This window comes from Lepisosteus oculatus, chromosome 20, assembly GCF_040954835.1.
Source record: "Lepisosteus oculatus isolate fLepOcu1 chromosome 20, fLepOcu1.hap2, whole genome shotgun sequence".
In the NCBI taxonomy this organism is placed as follows: Eukaryota; Metazoa; Chordata; class Actinopteri; order Semionotiformes; family Lepisosteidae; genus Lepisosteus; species Lepisosteus oculatus.
Genome location: NC_090715.1, coordinates 13949324 through 13976266, shown reverse-complemented (window position 1 = coordinate 13976266; position 26943 = coordinate 13949324). Strand labels below are relative to the sequence as shown.

Sequence of the window (26943 nt, the reverse complement as noted above, 5' to 3'; positions counted from 1 at the left end):
GTACATGAAATATGTCAAGCTGTTTCATAGAGCTCTTATTAAGAAATTTAATTTTAGCTTGTTACTTCTACAGTACCTTTCTTGCACCATATTCAGCTCCTGCACATCATTAGCTAAGGATGGGAGTTAGATTGCCAGTTTATAGCAATTTGTGTAGAGCTAGGTAGGCCCCCTTTTCAGGTCATAAAGGCCCATGGGGGAATGGGGGGGCGCTCCGTTTTTCTTGGCTATCCAACACTGGAGGTGGAGGTGATGTGATCAGCATCACACACCGGCCAACCTGTTACCCCCAGAAGGATTAACCCCCGGTACTCATTTGGAGTGGACTGAGTGGACCTGGGAGCCGTCTGGAAGGAATTAGAGCAAGCAACCCCTACTTGGGGTTGAACCCAGGACCTTCCGGTTACAAGCTAGACACCCTTGCCATCTGAGCTAAGTGCTCCAGCATTTTGCATATAGAAAGTAAAAAGTAAGAGATAATCTGTAAAGCTACAAGGAAATGTACATACAATCAGCGATATTCAGTTTGTTTGTTGCCATTTCAAGTTATGGAAGCTGCAGGCTTCACATGGATATAGGAATAAAAAAAATATATGTCTGGCTCATTGGTACTGTATATTCTGTACAAGACCATTTGAAAGTGCATTTGGTAAAAACCTGTATGGGACCAAATGGCTATTTAATGGGAGTTTTACATTCAACACTGTGTGCAAAATTCAAAAAGCAGGCTTCTACAGTACTGTCAGCTCCCTCAGGTCACTGTGCTCTCATAGCTATCAAAACTGCCAAGAAAGTATCTCAAGAGGTTGAAAAGCGCAAAAAAAAAAAATCAGAGCACTTAAAAAGTTCTTTTTGACATGCGAATGTCATGGGCTACATTTTTTGTTTCGTCAAACACTGCTGTAGAAACGATACTTAATACAGTATTGCTCAGGCTCTGCCACCAGTGATCCATTTCTTTCTCTGACCTTTTGTCTGACCTGCGGAAGATGCGAGAGACATGAAGCACGTGTTGCGATGTTTCAGTCCAGTGGCGCCTCACTGCTGTGGGGATGGGCTTGGTGGAGAAGAGAAGGTTTAGCACATTCAGTCCAGTTCAGCACAGCACTGTCACTGTGAAAAAGAACCATGTGCCCTAGAATGTCTTCTTTAATAACAGCTTGGGAGGAACTGCTGTTTCACAACACTTTCTTTGTCGCATGACCTACACTGAGGTCTAAGTAGCCTGTTTTCTCCCCAGTTCCATATAATGGAAGCTCACACTTTGGAACTGTTTCATTAGCTCTCTTTGTAACATTGTTACAGTACATTGTAAAAGCCTTTAACAAACAGTGTCAGTTTGTAATACTGGTACCTCACCTTGCTAATGCAACAAATATCGTGAGCCTTGGTTCTGCCAAGCCGTTGAGTGAGACTGATGCTCCAGCAGGGATGTCTTGTGGAGTTCTGCTTCCCCTGAGGAGAAAGGAAATAAAGGGCAGACTGATTTGTTTTGCCAGATTTCTAAACTGAACAAGTGTCTGTCTAACCCAGAGGCAGAACTAAGTTCCAGTCTGCATTCCTGTTGAAGACAGGCAAGCAAGTTGTGTTGATTGAGTTCAACAGATAATAAGAGAAACAGGACAGAATGTAATCAATAATTCTCTCCTAGGAATGGCTCTCAGTGATTCACGTCCCAAGGGGCATTAAAGTGAGTCGTAGCAGCTGTCCATCCTAAATAACTTAGAATATGATCTGTACAAGTGCAGTGCTGATGGATTAATATATATTAGTGCTAAAAATAATGGTATTAATTATTAGTTATGACAGATTCTCCATCTGCACACTCATCTGTAGAAAAAGTGACAAAGATGCAGTAAATCCCCAAGTAGTGAAGACATCAGGACAGTACCCAGAAATTGTAAAATCCTGTGATCCTCTCTTAGAAAGCCAAGAGAATTCATCAAAGTCTGGTCAATCTGCAGCTACCCAAATACTGTGTGATTTATTGGACCCCTGCAAGTTTCTAATGCTGGCAGTGCAGTCAGTTCTAACTCTGTATAGATAAATGAGCTCTTTGTGGCTCTAGCCAGAAACCTCCACTGTTGATGACAAATGTTAATCAGAACTATATTTACCTGATATAAACAACTTGCTATATTTACCTATGTGAAGACTCAACTTAATATCCATGCACCTGCTACAAAACAATTCTATTTTTCTGTGTATATTCTGTCTTTGTTGCATCTATAAGTCACAAGTTTTGATCCTTCTCTAAAGTGGATGATAAAGGAATATAAATTAACACAACTGTAGATTTTAGGCTGAAATGAAATCCCTAATTTGCTCATTCATCATGCTTGTAATGAAAGTGAATAATTCCTGATTATTAGCAATACAGTAGTCTATAGTTAGTCTCACAGAATTTACTTCCGGGGTTAACATGGTTAAGCTAAAACGACTCTATGGAGGATATTATAAAATGGAAAAAAAAAATCGAAAAACGTAGCCATAGGTTATTAGGTATAGCTTTTATTTAAGAGCTGTTAACTGTTTGTTTGGATTGAGTATCTTTAGTTCAGTCCTGATATTTGTACAATACATGCAGCACATCAAATTTTATTTATCATCACCTGGTGGCTAGCTTTGGTTTTTTGGAAATTAAATAGCTGGGCGACACAAATGAAATATTTACAATATGACCCACAGTAAGTAAAGCACAATCTGTCCAGCTAAGCTCCCCACTTAAGTACACATGGAAGATTTTTATCACTCTTTCAAAAGCAGTTGCCAGCCCCTGGTTTAAAGCACTCATGAAGTGGGTTGTTTGCTTAAGAATTTCTCTCACACAAAGTAAGGTTCTTAAAGGCCACGTGCAACACATCAACCCCCATGTTTGTCCTCTTTTGAAGACCCACAATGCTCGTTGCACATGTACTGTAAACCTCTTTCTGCTCTTCACACAATATTGAAACATTATCTCAATTTCTCAGCTTCTTCTGCAGCTTTGAAAAACAAATCAAAGTGAATGAGAAACCCATTTAATTGAACCTCGTACGTACAGTGAACTTATTTGCATTTTTTTGTTAATGTTGCTTCAAGAGTCAGCTATTAGCCACCCAAATTAATTTCATTTACGTAAGCCTGGCTTAATTAGGCTGTGTTTTTTTTAAAAAAAAGAAATTAACTGGTCACAATTCCAAGTGCTAATTTATTTTTTTTAATCATTTATTCATGCTTATTTGTACCAATCAGCTGAAAGCTAAACAGTAAAATGCCCTCATGATTCACAGGGGCTGTAAAACCACAGTGAATCACATTCACATACCCACGTCACTTAAATGTTCCTTTGCTGTACAATGTAAATAAAGCAATTTTTAATTAATAGAATCTCAATGCTGAATGTAATTAGTTTCCTTCAGTTATCCAAAGACTTAGCAAGTACAGATGAAAGACGTTTGGTGTTCCTGTGTTACTTTTTGTTTTGGATTCTTTCCAAAGAAAAGGTTAATTGCTTTAAAAAAAGCTTATTTTTTTTCAAACAGTATCAATGTTTTGCAATGTGCCAGAGATTTGGGGTAAACTGAGGTCTTTTTCTTTATTCAAGGTGTATTTTGCAACTCAGTATCCAGAGATGTGATGGGGTCTTTATCTGCTGAGAAATTATCTGACATAACATATAGTAGTTTGAGTTAAAATTGCTAGGACTGATGTATTAATTCTACCTGCAAGTGAGACCATTCATTTCATGAGTTTATTTTAATATTATTGATTGTGATGAAAGACTGGTGTTCGCACATGGCTTTTAGTGAGGTCTATCATAAACCTGTACTGGCTTAGCCATTGCCCTTGTCATCCTGGAACAAAAAGTTGTATTCTTTGTACTTTCGTATGGTGTATATTATTGTAAAGTCAATCTATGTATTTGTGGTTTTTGATCTCTTATCTGCGGATCCAGAGTCTTGTCCTTATTTGTTTGTCACACCATTTTCTCTCAGGTTAAATGGTTAAAGTGAGGCCTTCTGTCCATCATTGGGAGCAAGGGGGTGGAGCTCAAGGTATTTAACCTGGCACTATAACACTGACTGGTGGTTTACTATTTTATTGAATGTTTTATGTTTAGTAAATCCTTTTCAGCACATGAGCACTTCAGTTAACTGGTGCTTTTTTTGCACCAACATTTTATGACTTCTTCAATGTCCTGTGCTCTCACTATTAGAATGTTTTGTCACATTATATAGACATTTTGATGCTATGGATATATTGATTGCAATGTCCCATGTATACAATAATATATAAGTCATCACAAATACTTTTATCTCTTTTGGCTTTGTGACTGGCATACCATTAATTGATGATATAAATTTTCTCAGATTCTGACAGTCAGATACAAAAGGAAGAAGATAATGGTATGGTAGGTTTTATTTTTGAGATATTGCAGGATATATAACAAAGCATTTGAAACCACTGTCCCCTGACCTGATATACAAATACCCAACCACCACCTTTACATAGCAAATACAATCATCACATCAATGGGAGATTATTTGTTTTTATTTCTACCTTTCACCAATAATCTAACTGATTAAATATCACCCAGTGTGTCACTGTATAACACGGAGATGATATTATAACTAGCTTCTGTCAAGTACTGTACATGGGCTCCACTGTTTTTTTTTCTGCACCATTAGAAACTCATTGTTCCCAGTTCAGATGTATTGTCCTGAGGTTTAGAATGGAAGACGAAACATCAGCCTATCCACAGTCATGAAGGACTCCAGCAGTTCCTTTAAAACTGTGACTCAGTGCAAGTGTTTCTTGCTGTGTTTTCTTGACATACAGCCACTTCTGTCAAATCTCCTGCGGTATTATTGAGCACTGTGATTGCAGGCACACAGAATCAATCTATAGATCTCTCAACCTTGGTGGTGTCAGGAAATTAGATTACAATGTACATTATTAGGCAAAATGATGTTTAAGGCGTGAAACACTCATGCAGTAAAAAATGGTTGTTGTAAATAAAATTCAACAATCTGGATGTCCCTTTATTTGGCATCGAATACATTTCCTTATAATTGGGAAGGGATATGCTATATAGAGAGAAGTAGCAGAAAGAATATCAGGACCTGATCGTTTTGAAGTGCAAAAACAAAAGTCTTGTAACAAGGAAGAGTCTGAGACAGCATAAACATTAGGACCACAGAAGAAAAACCTGAAATAAGTGAAAGTAGTATCAGGATGGAGGGTTGAAAGATTCCGGTGTCTCAAGACAAAAAAAAAATAGCATCAATTACATTTTCTGCCATTCATAACCTTTCTTATTTTCTGATTCAAGGATTCATTCGGATTTTGCCTCTTATTGCATGTAATAAGACATTTAAGGTAGATGGAGACAACCTCCTTGTTACTGATGGCAATATGGCATCAAACACATGATGTAGAAGCTATACAAATGAAACTGTGGGGAACATTTACATCCAAAAGTAAACCCATTGTTTTCTGGTTGAGGTTGGCACGTCAGGTGTAGAACACCATGGCTGGGTCACAGAAATGTCTGCTGCAGGGAACTGTGAGAGTCTAGCACTGCACACTTCAGAAAATGGATGAATTTAGCTGACCTTTCCTAGGGAATCTGTTGACTTTCAACCCTAGTGGTCTATTAGAGGTTATCAAATTGGATTTCTGTTGAAGGTTCTCACTCCTCCCATTCCCTTTGAGTAACCTTACTTTAACTGTAGAGAATTATTGACAGAGCTCTTCGATGATGCACAAGACTTACTGTATAAGCAAAAAAAACGTCACAACATTCAGCAGATGATATGGATTTGAGGCTAATAAAAACAGCATCAGTTAACCATGGTTTTGACTGCCTTGCATTTTACTGCATTACCCAAAAAAATGTAATTGGCTTTTATATCTTGTATGTACTGCATGAACACAGTGTTTATGTAAAATTAAAATATTAATTTCTCACATTTCTTTTGAAAGTAATCATGTTTGATTACCCTTTTAACCTGTCATAAGATATTAGGTTATTCCAATTTAAAGACTATTATACATCAAATTATATTATTATAAATTCCACTGAGCTGCAGTGTATTTTGATTTTAATGTTATCCTGAATACCTCACAAGCACTTCATTTTTAGAAAATAGTGCTAGGGACATCTAGTGGTCTTAATTGAGCATATCAGACAGCTATGTCTGGTCCCTGATAATCTATGCCTGCAGGAAGGGCTGCACTCAGATTAAAAAGTCAATTATATTTTCACATAATTTATTTTCAAGAGACCTAAACACAAGATAAATATAAGGAGCAAGTAATAGGTTTATTCCATGCTGAAAAGAGAAGAAAACACAATGTTTAGTCTGTGGAGCCTTCTTCGGGTGTAAGAAGGATAGGGCAGTCGGCACAGATAATATAGCATGGGAAAACACAAGCCAGGAGAGAGGGGGAGGTTGGGAGCAGGCGACAGGCAGAGGGACCAATCAAATTGTGCGAGGTCGACAGAGCTGAGGAGAGGTGGGAAATTCGGCGCTGGTGCGATTGTCTGCATGTCTCTGTTTGTGTCTGCTTGCCCTAAGCTGGACTGGCTTGTTGGGATAGGTTCCAGCTCCCCCAGTAAGACTGAATTGAAAGAGGTGGCTAGAAAATGGATGGGCAGATATTCAGGAGAGGCATCAATCAGTAGATCATAAAAGTGATAAAAGGTCAAACTATCTATGAATGCAATGTGATTCTGTTGGGTAAAAATAAAAAAAGTCAGCTTCTGGTCACTATAAAGTGAAGACGCTAGTGATCATCTTTAGCTGGAGTGATACTCAACAAAACTATCAAGAAAATTAACAAATCCAAATATTAGACAGAACAATGCAAGTGGTAGAAAAAATGTTTCCTTTCACGGCACAAAGCGAATACCTTTGTAACTACACAGGAAACGTGAATGTTGATCTTCAGAATATCTAACAAAGGCCAGAACATTCAATTTATACACGTTGTAAGTAAATATCTGATGCTGCTTTTCAAGCAGTCTTTTATTCTAGCCACAATCAAAGGTATTTAAAAAGACATAATACAAGGGTACATACGTATGGCGGATTGAAATCGTAAAAATTGGTGTAAATTTTAATTGGTGATTCAAACTACAACAAAAATTGAATTCATAGAGACAAGGACAACCAGTCCTTCAGAAATAACCATTTATGGCAACAGTAGGCTTTATTAACTAAACTTGTCACTTTCAAACTCTTCATTGTTGGTGAATAAGACCGTCAATCTTTTTTTCATGCTCTTTTTCTTGTTTGTTTTCCTTTGATCTATTCAAAAAAGATTATGGAAGAAACAAGCTAATCATCAGAGTATCACATTACAGCTCTTACTCTGAATCCACTAGGATATTAGAGCAATTATTTAGCAGCTACATAATGCAGTTTGACATCTTAAGAACAAAGTGACATCTTGGTGAGGAAAGAGACAGACAGAAAGAGAGCTAGAAAACATTATTCTTTAACAGCAGTTCTAGTTAATTGCAATTGCAATTGCAATTGTGCAGCAGACATTACTTAATATCCTAAACTACCCATTACATAACAGGAGAATGTTAGCTTCGAGAGCAGCTGATACAGTCAGAATTAAGAAATACAATGAATAATTTTTAATCTTAATTACCTTACTAGGTTCAGTGAAAATTATATGGTTGTCTACTAAGAATCAAGTGTGATGCACTACATGCAGCTTCTGATCCTTCTTGAGTACTGGTGTAATCAAATCTAGGTTGTTCATTTCATACTTTGTGAAGCGAAATCTGCAGGCAAAATAGGCCAAAAAAAGTTTTTTTTAAATTACATTCAAATAAAAAAAACCAAACACATTCACCTAACCAGAAACACACTGAGAAAATGTATACCTAACATTTCTATCCCAGGCAAAAACTACTTATCCTTTGTTTCTGAATGTATTTCCTTATACATGTTTTGTCGTTTTGTCATATATAGCGCCATCTCATGCTCTGCTCGGCTAATGTAAACCAGTGCCTCATAATCACCATATAAACATAGGGGCATAGATATGTGAGCAAATACCCCCCCATATGCATCCATAAAAATAACCCCCATACTGTATATGCAATATGTGTGTGAAATATCTTAATTCTTGAAAAGCAAGAAAAAAAGAAGACAGCAGAGAAGACAAGCACTTTAAATGTCCCGCTGGACTCTTTATTTTCATGCATAGCTTGGACAAGTGTGTAGTGAAACGGCTGTATAGATAGAAATGAAATCTGACATTCATTCTTTTTTCCATCTTTTCATCTTTTGGGGATTATTCACAAAATATTTTATTTTTCAATTCACCAGTCCTTCAGGGTTAGGTTTGAACATAGAAAAGTGCTGTGTTAAAACATAAATACAATACAAAACAAAAAGCTTCTAACCTAAAACATTCAGCAAGGTTTTGTACAACACAGTGCAATTGTTTTAGAAATGATTTTTTTTTCAAAGAAACTCAGTTTTTCAGCACTGGCTTTTCAGTTGTGACACTTGTTTGAACTACTTTCTGTACAAAACAAAGATTCTTTGTAAACACTCCATCTAAACCATAAATTAAAAAGCACCTTTCAGAAGAAGAATGAAACAAATGAACAAAACATCTCAGCAGTTATTTTACAAATTAAAGATTGCATATTTGTGTTTCCAGTCCCAACAGCAGAAAAAATACACATATAACTTTGGGCCACACTAGTCATGTGAAGAAGAAGTACATAAGCAAAAAAACATTTCACAGAAGCAAAATATTAAGCCAATTAGTTGGGCAAAAAGCATAGCATTTTCATTCTTGTTGTTAGTATTAAGGCTTTCTATAAATGGCCAGTTAAGATCAAGATTATCTTGCAGCTTTATAAAAAGACACTGCAATGAAATGATACATTTGCACAGACCATACACGTGGGCAATCACAACATGTCCTTTTGAAATGTTTGATATCAGTTATCTTTCATTTCATTAAAAAGCCGTCGTCTTTTTTAAAATCGAAGCCAAGGTTTTTCTAAAAAAACAACAACCAATAAGCTCTATAAACAAAAATCTCCAATGCCAAGTGTCAAGAACTTAATCCATTATGCAGTTAAACTCATAGAGCATCGGTGATATTCCTGTTCTGTTGTGAAATTTAGCTGATAGCAACTTGTGAAGAATGATAATGTTTTAGTCACCATGTGCTGTACTGCAGTACCAGAGCAAACAGGAGTAATTGTTAAACTTTAAAAGTAACACAAACCGACTAGTTTTACTTTTTACGAAGCATCAGGGTGTTACAGTTTTACCTCTTAGTGTTTCTATGACTGTTCCCACATCTATACTAAATTTTAACAACTGGCAGCCTCTTTAAAAATGGGGAAAAGCTGAACTTAATTGATAAAAATATTTCCATCCTAGTTCAGAACCAGTGTTTAAGAACTAACATTTGTTCACCATTAATAACTGAACACTGCCACCTAGTTAAAAAAAAAGAGATGTGCAATAAAAAGAAATATGACCCTAACACAAACTTTTCTGAAGCGTGTGTTGAATAACTTTGAATAATAACATTAACAGGTTCTTACAAGGTTGAGAAATAGTAAATTCAGGTAGTTTGTTCACATGAACTTAAAATGAGAAATACTGTATTTCACATTTTCCTTCTTCAAAAATAAAATCTGGTTTATTAGTGGTACTCTCCTGATCATTATAATCATCGTTAAAACCACTTCAATATTTCATTGTGACAGCCAGTGTTTGAACAAAAACATACAGTATTTTAATCTATTTAAATATCATTCAGTAACACCCAAATCAACTCAGCCATTGGCAAGCAAATACCTACACTTGTCCAGAAAATACCAGGACCATATAATACAGATCTGTATCGCCAACAACTGACGGTGATTATTATAATTAAAATCTCTAGGAAATAAACATTTTAAAAGAGGGCAAATTATGTTAATTATTTAAAAGTAAAACCTGTATAAAACAAATTTTGCCAAGCAAAATTAAGAGGGTTATTAAGAGGGTAAAAGCTAAACTTCAACACAATGCATGAGACTTTTTTTCTACATAGGATTTGTATCCATGGTAGGGTGCAGGGCAGGTAGGAAAGTTGGACTTCAGTGGACAGCTATCTGATTTCTTAGTGTAAAACTTGACCCATGACACAAATAATAAGATGCTTAAGTAACAATAACAGGCATTAGGAAACAACATGACAACCAAATGCCACACAAGTAACAGTCTTAACAGCCTAATTTCTGTTCCCTTCATGCTGGAGAATACTTGACAGGACTTTTTAAGCCATCGCTCTCTGGGTTAGGTATCTTGGGCGGGTCAGTAGCATTTACACAGTCTGTGGTGCAGTTTCAGAATGAAAGTCACCTGCTGTAGTGAAGATTCATTTCACATGCTCCGCACTATGTGAAGAGCAGTAGTACTTTTTGTGAGCTATAAAAGTCGAAAGGCTGCTGAACTTGATGTTGCATAAGCGGCAGTATCGGCTGTTGCCATTCTGTACGGGGGGCGCTGTCCCCTTGGGTGCAGGGGTGGGCTTGTCTGCGAGGAGAGGGGGTGTCAGCGGTTTGAGCGAGGCCTCCCTTAGCACTTCAGGCACTGGTGAGATATTAAGTGACACCGCTGCAGCTGTGGCGGCAGCAGGCGAAACGGGCGGAGCCAGCTTCGGCGAGGTGGCACTGGGCCCGGCGGGGTTGCCGTTGACAACAGGCGAGGAGGGTGAGCCCGTCTCTTTCATCTCCCGTCCGTTCACGTTGTCGTTTCGGCTCTTGAACCCCAGCTTCGGGGGCGTGTTGGGAACAATTCTGGGACTGGGAATTGGGCTGGCCTGGGCAGGCTGGCTCTCTGACTGGTGTCTACTTTGTTGGGAGACTTCCTTAAGGTTGCCAGCCTGTGCTGCATGTCCTATAGCCTGCATGGTCAACAGAAGGCCATGCACATTTTTGAAATGCTCCATCAAGTCACCCTTGATAGCTCCGTTGAGGGGACAGTAGGGGCAAACAACAGGGGAAGTGTTTGGCAGGACAGGTAAGGCCTTCAAGAAAGCAGTCTGGTGTGGAGTGACACCCTCTGAACTTGGCAAAGAAGTTCCAGGCAAAGTAGTGGAATTAGTGCAAGCTGGACTTGGAACAGGGACTGCCAAAGGATTCTTTTCTGTTTTGATCCCCTTAATGTCTAAATGTTCCGCTTGGAAATCAGCCTTTTCTGGGATTCTGGCTTTTGGCGAATTAGAGGAGGACCGTTTCATTCTGTGAAGCTGCTCGAATGTTTTCTGCTGTAGCGTGGTAGCAGGGCAATAATACGTCTTATGGGCTAGGTAGTTTTCTATGCTATTGAAGCTGATGCTGCATGCTGTACATTTGTGGTAGTCGGTTAGGGGAAGCACGGGAATGGGCAGCTGATCTTCTTGCAGGCGGGGTTTCTTGCTGAGGTCAATGGGACCATCTCCTTCTGGGCTTGAGCTAGGAGATGGTACTGTGCCAGTCCCTGCTGCTGTGATCATGGCTACTGGCATGGGCGAAGGGTCTAGTGGTCTCCCAACCATGGCTATAGGCTCTTGTTTGATGCTTAAAGTTGGATTACCCAGAGCCTCATTGCGGGCCATGTGGATCTCGTATAGCTTCCTGCGTTTTCTGGTTCGAACTGGCTGTGGTAGGAAGGTCACCCTGCCGGATCTTGTCCTCTGGTTTGGCGGGTCATGCCTTGAAGCACAGTAGTAGCGTTTGTGCACCATATAGTTCTCATGGCGACTGAACCGGATATTGCAGGCTTCACAGAAAGTCTTGGTTGGGTCGTCCTCTATGTCCTCCACAGAGTTGCTGGGACTCTGGCTGCCCTCACTTACTCTACTCCCACTCTCTCCTTCGGAAGATGTGTCTTTGAGGCCAGGGTCCTCAGTCTTCACTTCAACTGCCTTGGCATCCATGCTGCTTCCTGAGGGCTCCGTTTCTGTGTCGCTGTGCGAGGAAGAGGGAGCTCTGCTTCCAGCGGCAGGAGGGGGAGAGCTGTATGCAGCAGGGACTGAAGCTGTGGGGTTGTCTTTTGCATGGGGGAGAGCCATGGGGTTTTCTCCCTGCTGATGCCGGCTGGAGCAGTACAATCTCTTGTGGACATAGTAGTTGTTGATGTTGTTGAACGTTATGTCGCACTCGAAGCAGGTGGCCCCTTTCTGGATGGGGGAGCCTGCGTAAAAGGGAGGGGCACCGCTCTGACCTTGTTTGAGTCTGCTGTGCACCATCTCCGACATTTTGGCCAGGATTTCAGAAGCCTGAGGTACAATGGAGGCTTCTGTGCTGAACATGTACTGGGGCAGAAAAACAGTCCCTCCAGGAATCATGGAACCTGTGCCAAAATGGACCGGGCTAGAGCCAGGGGTTGGGCTGGAGAGCTCCGTCTTGACTTTGATGGAGTGCAGACTTTTGGGCGAGGAGGTCTGGGAAGAAGAATCATTAACAGTTTTCTCCTGGGCTCTCCCTTCTGCGCTGCTGTCCTCGGCTTCATTTTCCGACTCGGAGTCCTTGGCGGACTTCGGTTCTTCCTTGATTTTCACCGCTGACAGCTCCCCCGCCGGACTACCCTCTCTAGGAGTTATCACTCCCCCATCAGTTCCTGGACTGGCAGACTCCGGTAAGGAAACTGATCCCTCCAGAGTCTTTTCCTGTCGCTCTGGCTGCTCGAGGGGGTTGGGTGGGCTCTGCACTGGGGCAGGGCTTTGCGCATTCTGTACTTTCCCCTCTACGTGGGTTAGCATGTGCTGCTGGAGACTGGCTGGGGACTCAGCTTGAAGTCCACACAGCTGGCATTTCACAGCTGCTCCAGACTCTGTAGGACTCAGGCCTACAATAGAAGACAAGGCATATATCAAAAAGAGTTCACACTGCAGCAGATTTTAATATTTAATCAGCCTAGATTAGTAGATTGGATTTTTATGTTGTTTTAACAGTCCTGTTGACACCATTTGAACTTTCCCTCTACTTTTTAGGGATGTGATATAAAATCAATCAATCAATCAATCAAATGATATCAATGAACGTTTCTGAAGATATTTGTATTCCTTTTAAGAAATCTGCCTAAATAGATCAAGCAGAAACAAAATGTCGCCCTTCTCATGAATAAAGGGCAATATACAATGTAAAAACATTGCTTACGGCAGCATTTTGTTACAAAGAGATGTAACATGGTTTAGTTTTCCCAGAGCAGTTACCTTGAATACTCACATAAAGCCAGCATTACAACCTCCGAGTACTATAGCAAAGTTTTTCATCTTTTTGATATAGGTACAGTATGTAAGTAGCATAAAATCACATGGCAGTTTATAGTTTGGAAATCAAGATGAATAACTGGCCAACCTTTGCAGGAATGAAAGCTTTTGTATGGAGCTGCATCACTTGCCCTGTTATTTCAGGAGAAGGGCCTCCTGAACTATTGATTTTGGTTGATGCCCATTTACAGTAATCAAAGTGTTTGAAAAGGGCTTCGTACCTGCTGCTAAGGGTATCGCTGGAACGCCAGGTCCTGGAGAGCTAACTTCACTTTTGGACCCTGGCTGGCAGACCATGTGGCTGGTCACCAGGTGACTGTACAGAATGTCCCGAGTGGTGCTGACATATCCACAGCCATGGCAGACTCCTGCAGAACCAACAACTGGGTGTCAGAGGGCAAAACGTCACAGTGATGTTACACTGTGGAGCAATTCATTTTAAGTTCTGTGTTCATTTTACGAAACACTCTCAAAGACTAATTCCATCCACGCATTATTAGCAAAACACTTGAGGATCATAGCAAACAGGAGTCTATTCCAGAGCATGGGAAGCCAAGTGGAACAGACAGCACACACCTACTCAGGCTGGGATGCCGTTATATCACAGGGCTCAAGACAAATTTACAGCAATCCAACCTAGCCAGTATGCTTTTGGGAGGTGAGAGGAAAACAAATGTCTAAAGAAATCTTGAAAAGAACATGCAACATTCACACGTATGGATGCCTGAACTCTGAGTTGAACCCAGGAGTTTGTAACTGTGAGGTAACAGCATTGACCAACATGTCACTGTGCTTCCCTGTAAATCAGTCATTTCCAAAAGGTCTCTGTTTTCAGAAGTTAAATAAAGATAAATCTGTGAATATCTACTTTATGGGGAGAATAAACTGCCTTTAGCCTGTAAGAAACCCAAATTTGTTAACGTTTGAAAGGAGACAAGTAGTAAACCAGATACTGTTCCAGACAAAATAGCTTTATTACTGCTGTTGATATGAACAGATTATCTCTGACCTTGAGAATTTTTCACAGAACATGAAACAGAACTTCTGCCAGCTTAGCCTTACTGGTATAAGTAGAATCAGAGCATTTCTGTGAGCACAAATGTGGAAAATGAGCTTCCAAACAAACTATCAACAGAAAAAACAGCACACTTACTGTCATTTTAGTCCCTTTCTGGAATACAATTTTAAGCTTTTACATTGGAGACATTGATAAGGGCACAGAAGGGTGTAAGGAAGGATTAAAGTGATATCAGTTCATCTAATCATTGATGGTCTCCAACAGACAGTAAGTCTTAGTTGTGCACAAGTTTCAACACACAAATTTAGAAACCCAGCAACACATGGGTCAATAAAACCCTTTCGACAGATCCTCACCATTGAGTGTATCGGTGTGGACTTTCAAGTGGCGCTCACAGTTGGCCTTCGTTGTAAAGGCAGACAAGCAGATGAGACAGACGAAGGGACGCTCCCCTGAAAAGATAAGAAGTTTTGACCAAAAGTTCGGGTGACTTTGAAGATACAGCAGGGAAAAACTGAAGAACACTAGGTTTACATTCATACACCCAGACCAGCAGACAGTCCCATTCACGGTAAAGCTAAAGCAAAGCACAACACCTTTTCTAGAAATATGGAAAGTTAAAAAACCTGGAATGGCTGTCAGCCTATTTTAAAGGGAGTTACTGTATTACAAATTAATACGGATTCACATCAGTTACACCGACAGCAAGTGAAAAGAAAGGAATGGACAGTCATTTAACTGGGCTTTCAGTCTCAGCCTCTCCTTGCTGGGGTGTCAGAGAAGCACAGGTGAGAGGATGTCTTACCACTGTGTGTGCGCATGTGTATCTCCAGCGAGCTAGCACTGGGGCAGCTCTTGTTGCAGTGTGGGAAGGGGCAGACGCGCTCGTTGGGGTACGAGTCTTTGGGCTTCTCCTGAGGCGGGGAGGAGGGCTCCTGTCTCTGCCGGCTGGCGCAGTAATACATGAGGTGAGCCTGGAGGTTCCTTTCGCTGCGGTACCAAATCCCACAGTCCTTGCAGGGAAAGATGTCCTCTGGAAACAACACAGGGAAGGTGAACAATATAAATCAGCAGTCCTGCACTTACTTTACAGCCACGGCCAGGTAACGCATCTCAAATATTTGTGAAAAGCAATTCACCAATTGAGCTGGAGACCCAGCACAGTTTTATATCACCATCAAGGGCTAAGAAAAGAATTCGGTTTTGTTTTCAGTCTTATTAATGATATTTACATCTATGTGAGGAGTTTGTGTACTAGGTGTACTAGCACTGTTGTAAAATGGGCTGATATTGATCATTGTGATCTGATGTGATCAGAATATCTGTTCATAGCACTGAATAGAAAACTAGGGGTTAGTGAATTAGCTGAGGTCAGTTTGAACAAACCTAAAAACCCATGTCAAATGGAAAATGCCGTTTTGACCAAAAAAAGTCTGGAGAGAAATATTTAAAGGATCAAAATTAATTGTTCAGATCTTTTTTTTACTACAATTATTGTCCGCAAATTATTTAATAAGATGCATCTGTGTCTCTGCTTTGTCTTATATGTCTGATACACCCATCACTTAGAGGCAAATTAATAATGATCCACTGCAGAGCACAGGCTCGGACACAGGGACTATGTAGAGACAATTAACCTAACCAGCACAAGTTTGGAAAACTACATGTACAAGTGGAGCACACAGAAGTTATTATTTAAATATTAATTCAAAGAAATAGACTGATCTCAAATGGGCGAACAGTGAATTCATCACTACATTTATATTTGTGTCCAAGCAAAGTTCAAGAAGTTTCTCTCGCATATAATCTGAATCTATACTGTATATATTTATGAAAGTACTGCACGCTTTGCCTAACCCAAACCCCACCTCTATTCATAACTCTAAATCTAACTCTTTTTTTTATACAAAATTAATGCACAGTATGTCGAGCTGCTTTGCTTTCAGTTTCAATGATGATTGCTTGTGTGATGTCGACAGTTCAATATTCAACCCATTTCGATTGTAATGTATTAAAAGTAAGTATTCCAATACAAGTTCAGTATATTCAGTTTAATAATAACAACCACTAAGTTAGCACTATATGGATATATGGAATGACTACATGAATCATACAGTTAAATGACCATGTTGCCGTGTCTGCCCTGAACAATATGCCACCCTCTTCCATTAACTTGTGCTGCCACCTGGTGTTGCCTGTCATAGATTTCAGCAAGCTCGGAGGGTCCAAGCTCAGCCAATTTAAAGCTAGCTAATTAAAAATAAAGCTGGAGTGCACCGGTGAACAGTAAACCTCCTGATTTTATGTATGTTACGTGCTGAGCTTAGATGCCGCAGCAGGAGAATATAGCTGAGTGTACTGTATGAATCAAGCATGATTACAATTCCATAGATTTTAAAAAAGTAAAAAGAATCCTTTTAGAAAACTGATTCTAGAGTGTTGTCATGGTAGCCTTCAGTAGATCTTCAAATCCAATAAATAATAATAATAATAATAATTATTATTATTATTATTATTATTATTATTTTATTATTATTATTATTATTTGAAGTGTGAAGTTTGCAATGGACAGAAGGGTGGAAGACAATATTACAGGTAAACTATTTGCTTTTGTGGCTTTGTACAGGCCCTTACTGTGGTGTCTGAATGGTTGCGGGCTGGACTTACTGTTGACAACGGCTGTGGCCAAGATGGCTGCCATGCCTGCTTGCTGCGGGAGAAGCTGAATGTCAGAGTGCAGTGCCGCTGGGTAGGGCAGAGATTCCTCCTTCACCCGGGCAGTACTGGACTTGGACAGAGTGGACTCCTCTGCAGGGCTCGCTGTTAGAACAGCAGTCAAACATTCCCCTTCTGACACCCCTTGGGTCAGCTTGCAGTAAACCTCCTCACCTGGAAGTGAAAACAGATGCAGAACATTCAGGGCAAGGTCATTTTTTAATGGAAAAGCTGCAGAACTCTTGAAGTACTATTCTGTGAACTATATTCAAACTCCCTTTGAATATTAATCATGCAGATTCATTCATTAGCACCTAGCTTTCAGCCAACGCAAAAATGAACTGGTTGTGACCTGTAAATAAAATGTCCTGCTCCTGTAATTCTGGATGAAAGGAAATTAGCACATCCTTTAGTGGTCACAAGCATGAAAGCAGGTAACCAAAGAACTCAAATTAAGTGTTTTACTTAATTTGAAAAAAATTGAAAAAACCTACGCTCATTCAAATATAACTTTATAATTTGTGAAAGTTGAAAGCAAGATTTAAAAAAGGCAATTAAAAATAAACTTAATGGATTTTAAAAAGCGAAGATTTGACTTCAAGTTTATACTTCATCTCTTTCCTTTTTCCAGTTTAAGATCTTTTCTTTTCTTTTAATCTGATTTTTTAAAATACAAATAACCATTTTTCAGATTCAAGAAGCTCTTTCTTTACACCCACCTTTGCTGTAAACAGTGGAATTTGCTGCACCTTCACTGGAGGAAAATGAAAGTTTCAAGAGCCAGCATTCTTCATCTTCGAGCAGAAGTTTAAATGTGGGCCCCTGGTAAAAAAAATACATACAAAATAAGGCGCTTGGAGATTACTGAACTATAATTTTATCTAACTTAATTTTATTTAAGCTGTGATTGAATGGAGTTGGAAATCCATGTATTCCAATGTGTACCTTCATTTTTTGTAAATATCAACAACTGAGGTACTTTGGGCAAGTAGTTGTAGAAAACCTGAAGGATTTCAGGAAGGCAGATGAAGGCAGGTAGATGAGCAGATTGTGCTCTCAGGCCAGCCATGGTACATATGGTTAAATAGTAGCAAAACAAAGACTTAAAAGCAGAGATCTATGCTGTGCAAATGAAAAGCCTGAAACGTTTTCACCGATGTGTGTGTGTGTGATTGAGGGTGAGCAGAAAAGGTCAGGCTGCAAGAATTTGCAAGAATGGTCTGAGATGGTTTGGATGCTGGAGATGATCAGCATGGACAGGCCGACATAAATCCCTGTATCAGAGTGAGAAGGGGCTCGTAGGCGGGGAAGACCCTTTAAAAGAGGGTTAGACAAAGCTGCCAATTGGCTGTGAACCAGTGAACTGAAGATGCCAGTTACAGGGCAAATCTAAGGGCCTTCAAGAGGCAAAAAGAATGATGTGAAGATCAGAAGAAATGGTGGCAACTGCTTCAATTCCAACCCAAAATTGTGTGGATATAATATAGCTCTGCCATATGAATATGGAAATGAGCACTGCCAAATACAAGCTACACTTTTTTCCCCACGACATACAGTATCAGTCTCCCGCTCACGTGTGCAGCAGCCCTGAAGCCTCATACTGATCCCGAGTTGAGTTACAGTGCATTTTTGAATGTTTAGAAAAAACAAAAATAAGCATTACTGGTGCTATTTCGTGACCTGCGTTGAAGCAGATAATGAAGAGGCCCAGATGAAAGAAACAAAGGCGTGCGGCGTGTCTCACACTGCGCCACCCTGGGCAACACACCGGCCTAGCAAGGGGAGGCTTTGCATGAGCTGCATAAGCAAATGAAGGAGAAAAAGAGATTAAAAAGACTACAAGATGAGGACAACTCAGCCCTTGCCTCTTTACTCCAGTTGGAAATAAAACAGATGGCATCAAAAACAACAGGCCCCCTGAGTGTTAAAGGCCTCTTCTGTGTCTCAGGAGGAATGCAACTGTACCACAGGTCAGAGTGCGATATACCAGCTGGAGAAATTAAAGTCTTGCTGACAGAGGTTATTTTAGCCCCACGTCTGTAGTCTAGGACAAAGACTAATTTTGAGCACACCAGTAAAGATATATGTACAGTATAGCTCTCACATTCCTGGGAGCTTTTCAAATAGTGCTTAATGTGATCATCTACAGGAAAAAAACACATATCAGGCCTTTTCTGTATAAAAGCAGCACCAGGTACAACTGCGTTCCTTCCATTCCTTCACAGCCCTGTTCTCTGTGGAAGACTGACCTTCCACAAAAAATAAACTAAAAGCAGAACTGTGGTTCCAGAAAACTGTACCACCCATTTACTCCTTTATCAACTTGAGTGATTAACTGGATTTCTCACCAAGGCATGACGTTCTCTGAAGTCTACACGAGCACATTATTCATTCATTTTCTCTATTCTGAAACCGCCTTTACCGATGAGTATCTGAGTTTCATGCAACCCTCATTATGGGTGTAATCTGAATTTTGGGCGACAGGCTGTGAAATGGACACACTCTGCAATACCCTCCCCCAACCTTGGACCTTATTTCCCTTATTTTATCTAGTTAGACAAAACTGTCACCTGGGCTTCAACATTTTCAGTCATCACAGACACTCAATCCAGGGGAGGCTGTGGGGGTGGAAGGGATCCCCATTACCAAAAGCACTTTGAGTGGAGTGTCCAGAAAAGCACTATGTAAGTGTAAGGAATTATTATTATAACTTAAAAACTCTGAGAACCACTGGCGTGTTAGCAAGGGAGCCACCAGGGGGCAGTAGTTTGCTATAGCTATCTAAGCAATCTGTCATTAAGACCGTGTTGTGGCTGTACTTTGACTTGCACAGACAATCGGTTCCACAAAGTTATGTGCTGTGCCAGGGGGCACATTTGGGGCTGATATTACAGACGCGCTACCAAATTGATTTTACAGACTTGAAAGAATGAAAGACACAGTTCAAACCTAGAGCAAAAAATTATTAAAATAGAGGGTGAGAAAGAGAAAAAGAGAAGGCTGCATGCTAAAAGGTTTATTTCTAATTATGGCAGTTCTAGCCTAAAGACCTGCAGTATTGTATTTCATCGGGAACACTCTCTGATTCCAAGATATCTCCCCTTTTGTTTTAATTTGAAACCCAATATCTTTGCAGCATGCAGCCACAAGCACTGCGTGCCTGCTCTAATTTGTTTCAGACTAATTTAACAAGACTTTATTTTGTATTTTGAAAGGAAAGGCCAATGCAGATAGAATAGCCCTCAGAAACACACGCATACACACTTCTGCACAATTTCATGAATTCATTTCATTAAGATAGTAACACATTCTAAACGCATGAACAAAAGGGTTAATGATTTGAAGCGCCGTACTGTAAACTGCAAAGGTTTTCTCTGTGTGTACAAGGTGCAGGACGATCTTGCAGGACAAAAATGCTAGCAAGGTGTACTGTATTTACACTGGCTTTAATCAAGCAGTTTGGGAACGAAGAGGTAAAAAAAATGGAAGGTCCTGCACTTCAGTCATTAAAATCTTTTTTGGCAGTCTATTAACATATATGTGTGAGACAGTAGTGTCCTTCAACAGCTTTGAACTGTTATTCAGACAGTTTAATGCAGTATTCTTTATAGCGCAGGGTGGCTTTCAGAAGCAGTGTTTGTCTGCTGCTCTTGGAACAGGCTGACATCTATGGGGCAGCAGGGGCCAGTACAGTATATCACTGTTGCCAATGTTACAGGTAAATGGTGAGTTTGAAGATTTCAGTCTGATTTGTCTTCTAAAAAAATGTAATTTAAGTCAACTTTAAAGGGTGGCATTCCTCTTATTATTATTTTTTTGTCACTAAAAACATTTATAAAAAGCCCACCTTTTACACAACCTTATACAGCATGGCTTTGTAAAACACTCATTTTTAGATTATTTGTTATAGCAGAATTTTGTGAAGTGTTAAGAAATAACAGCACACACCAGTGAGAGATATCTCTGAAAGGGGATTCAACACCAAATAATTCCTTGAATGGCATTGGAAAATACACGCTACTTGAATATCACTAACAAGCCTACAGCTTGGCCTAGACTCAATAATGGGAGCGCAAAAGCAATAGATCTACTGCAGAACCAGTTTTTGAACATCTCCAATCCCAGAGGGCTGTAACAGCAAGCCTGGCATTTTTCTAAACTGTAAAAAACATCACATCATATTGTGCATGAGCACAATGGTTCATCAGGTGGGAAATGACATGAGTTTCTGTAGTGCTGATAGACAGAGAGTCTGACGGCTCTGGGGGGATGAGGGGATGTTTATCTCCTAACAGGGTTACTCAGGGCAATGCTAGTACCCATTTATGCATCTTGATGGACCAGAGCAACCAAGTATCTTGTCCTATAGGTAGTGGGGATTTGAACCCACAGCCATCTACTTAGGAGTCCAAACCCCAAACCACTGCTCCATGCTTCTCTTTGTCTCATATGGTACCCCGAATATTCTCGTGGCATTTAACACTGCTACAGGAGAGGGATGGGAGCAGAGACAAAAACCCTGTTTCAGGGGGCAGATGCAGTGGCAGCTGGGGTTGGTACTATTCCCTCCATATCACCTCTAAACACCTGTCCTGTATGCTTTCCTCACTGCACAAGCTTCCGCTGGACAGCTGTTAGCGCCTCGCACAGAAATGAAGCGCCTTCTACCGAAAGCATCATAGTTCCTCCTCCGGAACGGAGCTACTTTGAAAATCTTAAGCTCTTGCTGGAGAAAAAAAATAAGTCTTTGACGCGAAGATTAAGCCCCTTCTCCGGCCCCGTGCCTCTTATGAATATTAATCAGAGGAGGAATGTTTTAATCTCTCTTATCCCTTCACTGCTGCCTGGGTAACGATATGAAATCTAATTATTTGGTCTGATATTAACCCCCCCCTCCTTTCGCCTCTCCTCGCCCCCCCCCCTCCCTCCCATCACAACTCCAGTCTTTCAACCCAACTCTGTCAGGGCCCTCATCACCCCTCAGCTTATCACACCGAGAAACACCCTGTTCTAAGTATGATAAAACAGGAATGCTAATGATGCCTGCCCAGTTTATTTTTGCTATCCATTTTTTCAGCAAAAAAAAAAGCCTTCCTGATGTCCTCTGCGGTGTGTTCAACCATTTTTGCTGGCGCTGCTGCAAGAACTTTAAAGAATTCAGGCCCCTGTGCTGTCCACAGCCCCGGAGAAGAGAAGAGACGCAGAAAGAGTTGAACCGCTCTTCATCAAACCTATCTTGTTATGTCAAACAGTCATTAAGATGATGATAATGTTAAAACTAAACCCAGAGTCTGTTTCAATTAAGTTTTATCTGCAAAAAATGGAACAAACATATGCACTTAACAGAGGTCAGAAATGGTGTCATTTTTATGTCAGCATAGATAAATGTGCCTACGGAGATAAATTATGTGATGAATACTTACCCTAGTGCTCCTTGTATTTTAATTTAAAGTCTCATACGTATGAGTGTGCTTCACAGACTTCACATAAATACATAAATTCACTTTTATGACTTTTAATTTTTCAGGCACTTGCAGGTAAAAGTAATTACAATGCTTTTATGTTAAAGTAGAGCTAACGGAAAAGACTCTCACAAACCTCAAAAGAATGACACGTGACCAACTTTACATGCAGTCTTTTCATTCTAAATGGTATTCTGGCCATATTCAGGCAGTATGTAAAGAATGATCGGTCTGGTAAATCGCTGGTACTGTACAACTTGGAGCCCATTATTATCGGTAGGGAGGAGTTAAGGCACTCAGGCTTGTGAAAGACAATGGCCATTATTCACCCAGTGTGCAGACTGTCTACTCCACTAACAATGAATTAGAACATAAGAATGGTTAGAAATTAAGAGGAGGACCTTCACCCATCTAGGCTGTTTGGCAGCTAGTCCAGGGAAAAACTAAGGTTGCTGCTAGTTCCACTAACACCTCTTCCAGCAGCAACCTTAGTTTTTCCCTGGAGGTCTCCCTTCCAGGTACTGACCAGGCTCACACCTGCTGAGCTTCAGTGGGTTGCCAGTTGTGAGTTGCAGGGTGATATGGCTGCTGGCTTTACTTATTAAAAAATATCTTAATTTGATCTTTAAAGAAAGACTAAAAACAGTAAACAGTCTACACAGAAATATCATTTAATTTTCCTCCAGAAAGTGAAATCAAGTTTTAATTAGGACAATGTAAATCTACATTAAACAGTACATTTTACCCCTCTCTGACTATAATTTAAGAAAGTTACCCTTTCTCATTCACAACACTCAGCTGTTTCTTGGAGAAAGCTGTTTTTTTCCTATGACTTCTTCCAGACTCCTACAACACTTTGTGTAAAATACTGAAGACAGTTCTTAGTCTTAAATGTAGTTTTACTTAGTTGTTCTACTTGTGTTTTCTGGCAATGTTTCACTGCTAAATATGGAGAAGTCAACTGGATTAATTCTCTGTCTGTGAAGAGTTTATACCCCAGAATAAGGTCTTCTCACAGTCTGCACTCTTCAAGAATCAGGCCTTGTAATACTTATCTAAACACTTCAAGCCACTTTCAAAAACAAAGACTGCCAAAATCTCCCTCATTTTATTCAGCTGTCTCATACTACAAGTCCCTATTTAAACAAGTAGCTGTGTCTTCAGAAGCACCATGTTAATCAAGAGTCCAATGAACATCCAAGCATGTGAACTGTACTGTTGATGTCAGCCCTCCATTATGATTACAGTTGAAAAACACTGATTTGACAAGCAAAAAACTCTTTGCTTTAACGTGATGTATGATAAGAAATCCTTTAACTTAGTGCTACTTATGATTTACACAAGTACAAATTTTCTCAGGCCTGATGTCATGGAAGACACTGTAAATAAAAGAGAAAGCAAGAGACTGAAGAACGTTTTTCAAAATGCCTGCTATCATCAGGGCCTAAAAGCTAGTCTGCTTTGCTCCTTCAAAAATGAATGCTCATTTATAACTATAGTACTAAAAAATAAAACAACTGAATGCATGCAAAGATCACAAGCTTTTAGTATATGCAATATTTCTTTCAAAAGCTTCAAAGAGACAAAACTAAACAAGTATGGAATAGCTTTTAAAATTGTTATGCTATTCAAGAAGGCATACCCAATTTAAGAGTCAATGCGCAATTCTAAAATTTTGATTGAATAACGTATTTTCACAAGTCTCCTAAAATGTATTTATTTTTTCTATCCTGCAGGATAGGAAGGAAGTACTGTAGGATATTTACAGGAAACTGCAGGCCTTTTGGCCTCAGAATTATGTGGTATTTTTTTGTATAGTCCTGCTAATTTTTTTGAAGCTTTTGTTCGGGAGACTACATTCACTATGAATTTTGCCAAGTGGTCCGTCTTTAAAAAGCAGCCAAGGCACGGTCACTTTAAATCTCCAACTGATGGGGAGGGAGAGGCCAGCGCGGTCCCTAACAAAGAGGTCAGTGTGTAAACCCTCTGGACGATAACCATCAGCAACTCGATCTGCACATCCGCTGGTGCCCTTGTCCTCGGTGACAGATATATCCCTGAGCCTGGGTTTCCAAGAAAACATTATTGAAGATGATGAGATGCATGCAAATGTCATGTAAAAATATAGAACTGCAAAACTTAAAAAAAGAGATAAGAGATTTCAAAATGAGCCACTCCTGGAGAGCGTTGTGAATTGCTAGAGATTAGGCTTTAAGATTCAATATTACCCCACCCCCATTAAACTGCAAAATATAAAGCAGTTTAGATAACTGAAGGGTTTAAGTTTAGTATTTTAACTGAAAGGTAGTGGGACCTCTTTATATCTATCTATGCTATTAGAAATCCTGTTTGAGTAGTCTGTATGACATAGATGTTCAAGAGGATTAAAGATGCAGGTCTTTTTAAAACTCATGAATAGGTCAAGAGGAAGCAAAACCAATCAAGGCATTTGTCGAGTGGCTCAGACAGGCACAGGGTTAAGATCTGCGATCCTGGGTCACATCACTAGCTGACTATGACTGGGACTGTCCAAGTGCTGGGAGGGCAGAGAGGAACTAGTCAACTAGCACTCTCTCAGCTGTCAGTGACACAGTGAGCCTTGCAGCCTCCCAGGTGCTTGCAGGCAGGCAGTGCCTCTCCTCCCACAGCAGCAGAGCCTCTGGAATGGGGTTGTGATACTGCTCGGTCAAAGAGTCTGCTCTATTCTCCCCACTGTGCAGTTGTGGAGCTCAGAGGGGCGAGCCAAGATCTGAAAACGCATAGGGCTACTTCGCTATTCTACTACTGCTACTCTACAAGGAGAACAAAAAGAATCAAGCATTCTAAAAGTACAAAATGTGCCAATCACAGCTATTCAGAAAACATGCAAAGGGAAGCCGTAATACTTTATCAGACCACTTATCCTCCAAACACCTGTTAAATTAAAGATGGCCGGTCTTGTGAGTGGTCTTTACATATTATTGTTAACAGCAACTTAAACCAAAAGGGCGAGGGTTTTCCTGTTGACTCTGCATTCGCCTGGCCTACAAAAGTTTAGAATTTTTGTACTACTCTGGCCATTGAGGTTATTTGCTCCTTGAAGTACAGAGATATCAAAAGACGAATGCTAAACCAAGCACTTCTGTCCTCAGTCAGAAAATGTAGGTGGTCCTAAAGTGTATTTTCTGTTCAAACTCTAAAAAACCCATCTCACCTTGTGAGATTTTTATATTTTTTAATTCCCTGTATTTACATGTTGCAGATTATAATTATAATTATAAAGTCCACGCTGATTCTCATTTGTTACTTAGATGTCACTGAGTATTTTTTTCTGAAATGTGTTTTTTTTTTGCATATGGAACGGTTAGCAGATAAAAACAATAGCCATCTTTGATGTTTACCAATTACATTATGTGCGGCTTACTGAAATCTGCAGCAGAGGTATTCCCCTTCCTCACCCACAACAGAAGTCTGCCAAACTGCTCGCAATCTCTTCAAAACCAGCACACTTCACTTTATGCGCCTCTAAGTGTATTTGCATATGAGCTCTTCTGCTTGCTTCACTAACGTGGAAAAAAAGAAGCACATGCACCCTTGCGCAGAGTTTCTAAAAGGCCATGAAAAACTGGAATGGCCCTGCAGGGCAGCTGAATATGGGAGAGTAAGGCTTCAATCTGAGAGAAGAGCTCACAAGTCAGCCACTGAAACACTTACAGACGTGACATCATTTCCCTTTCATTCTACTGTGAACAAAACCTTTAGAGAGACTGAATTTTCTCTCTTGTATATTTGTGGACCTACAGTAAACAGCTAGCATGTCAAGGTGGATATAGTCAAACTATCAACGTGCGAAGGGAACACCAACACATTTGTTCCAAATGCAACAATCTAAAACGTCAAGATCAAAAACACAAGAACGAAAGATGAAATGAATGGGTTGCTTGAACTGGACAGAGTATTAAAGCGATGGGATATTTAAAATACCCGATTTTGCTTATACAATTATCCATGGCACAGAGTTGTTATCTCTGCCTGGGCTGTTGCCAGATTAGTCACCTGACATGTCCTTTGATGACCACGTCTAGGGCTGTGACTTAAAAACCGTGGGTGGTGGGGTTTATCAGCAGAATTCTCCAGCTACGATTATTAGGGATTATGAAACTGTGGTTGTTTCTAAAACATGATTAAAGACATTTATGCATGATAAAGCTTTGAACTAGGTATTAGCTCTGTCTAGTGCCATGCCTCAGGGTGGATTTCCACAAGAGGCGTGAAAGCAGTCTAAGAGCATTTCTGCATTGTGCTTAATTGGCAACATACAACTTGCATGTCTCATCCAAGGCACTTTCCTTGTCACACACACCAACCAGGGTGACAGTGTATTCCTCACAGCACACCACCCACAGCAGAAAAACAAGAGGACATGCAATATCGTGACAATTCACTGAGAATATTATTTCAATAGAACCCAATTGAGGAAAAGGCTATATTAAT

At 40.1% G+C, this 26943-nt stretch overlaps 1 protein-coding gene and 2 long non-coding RNA genes across 6 annotated transcripts in view; 2 read left to right on the top strand and 1 right to left on the bottom strand.

Moving 5' to 3' along the window:
• LOC138224380 (uncharacterized) overlaps positions 1–17596 on the top strand; it is a 42604-nt gene extending 25008 nt beyond the window's left edge. For all 3 annotated transcript variants that reach the window (XR_011182857.1, XR_011182858.1, XR_011182859.1), the window contains exon 3: positions 16920–17596. This is a non-coding gene — a long non-coding RNA (uncharacterized lncRNA). The remainder of the gene's footprint in view (positions 1–16919) is intronic.
• Positions 8171–26943, bottom strand: part of zfpm1 (zinc finger protein, FOG family member 1) — a 107671-nt gene continuing 88898 nt past the window's right edge. Inside the window, exons 5-10 of one of the 2 annotated variants that reach the window (XM_006641277.3) lie at positions 17728–17830; positions 16961–17182; positions 15099–15326; positions 14650–14745; positions 13497–13643; positions 8171–12851 (exon numbers count right to left, since the gene is read on the bottom strand). In XM_006641277.3, coding sequence (XP_006641340.3) covers positions 10399–12851; positions 13497–13643; positions 14650–14745; positions 15099–15326; positions 16961–17182; positions 17728–17830 — 3249 coding nt within the window. In that variant the 3' untranslated portion in view covers positions 8171–10398. The remainder of the gene's footprint in view (positions 12852–13496; positions 13644–14649; positions 14746–15098; positions 15327–16960; positions 17183–17727; positions 17831–26943) is intronic. The other variant, XM_015368117.2, reaches the window with a different exon arrangement.
• Positions 18694–20731, top strand: LOC138224381 (uncharacterized). The gene is made up of 2 exons (XR_011182860.1): positions 18694–19692; positions 20620–20731. It is a non-coding gene; the product is annotated as an uncharacterized lncRNA (long non-coding RNA).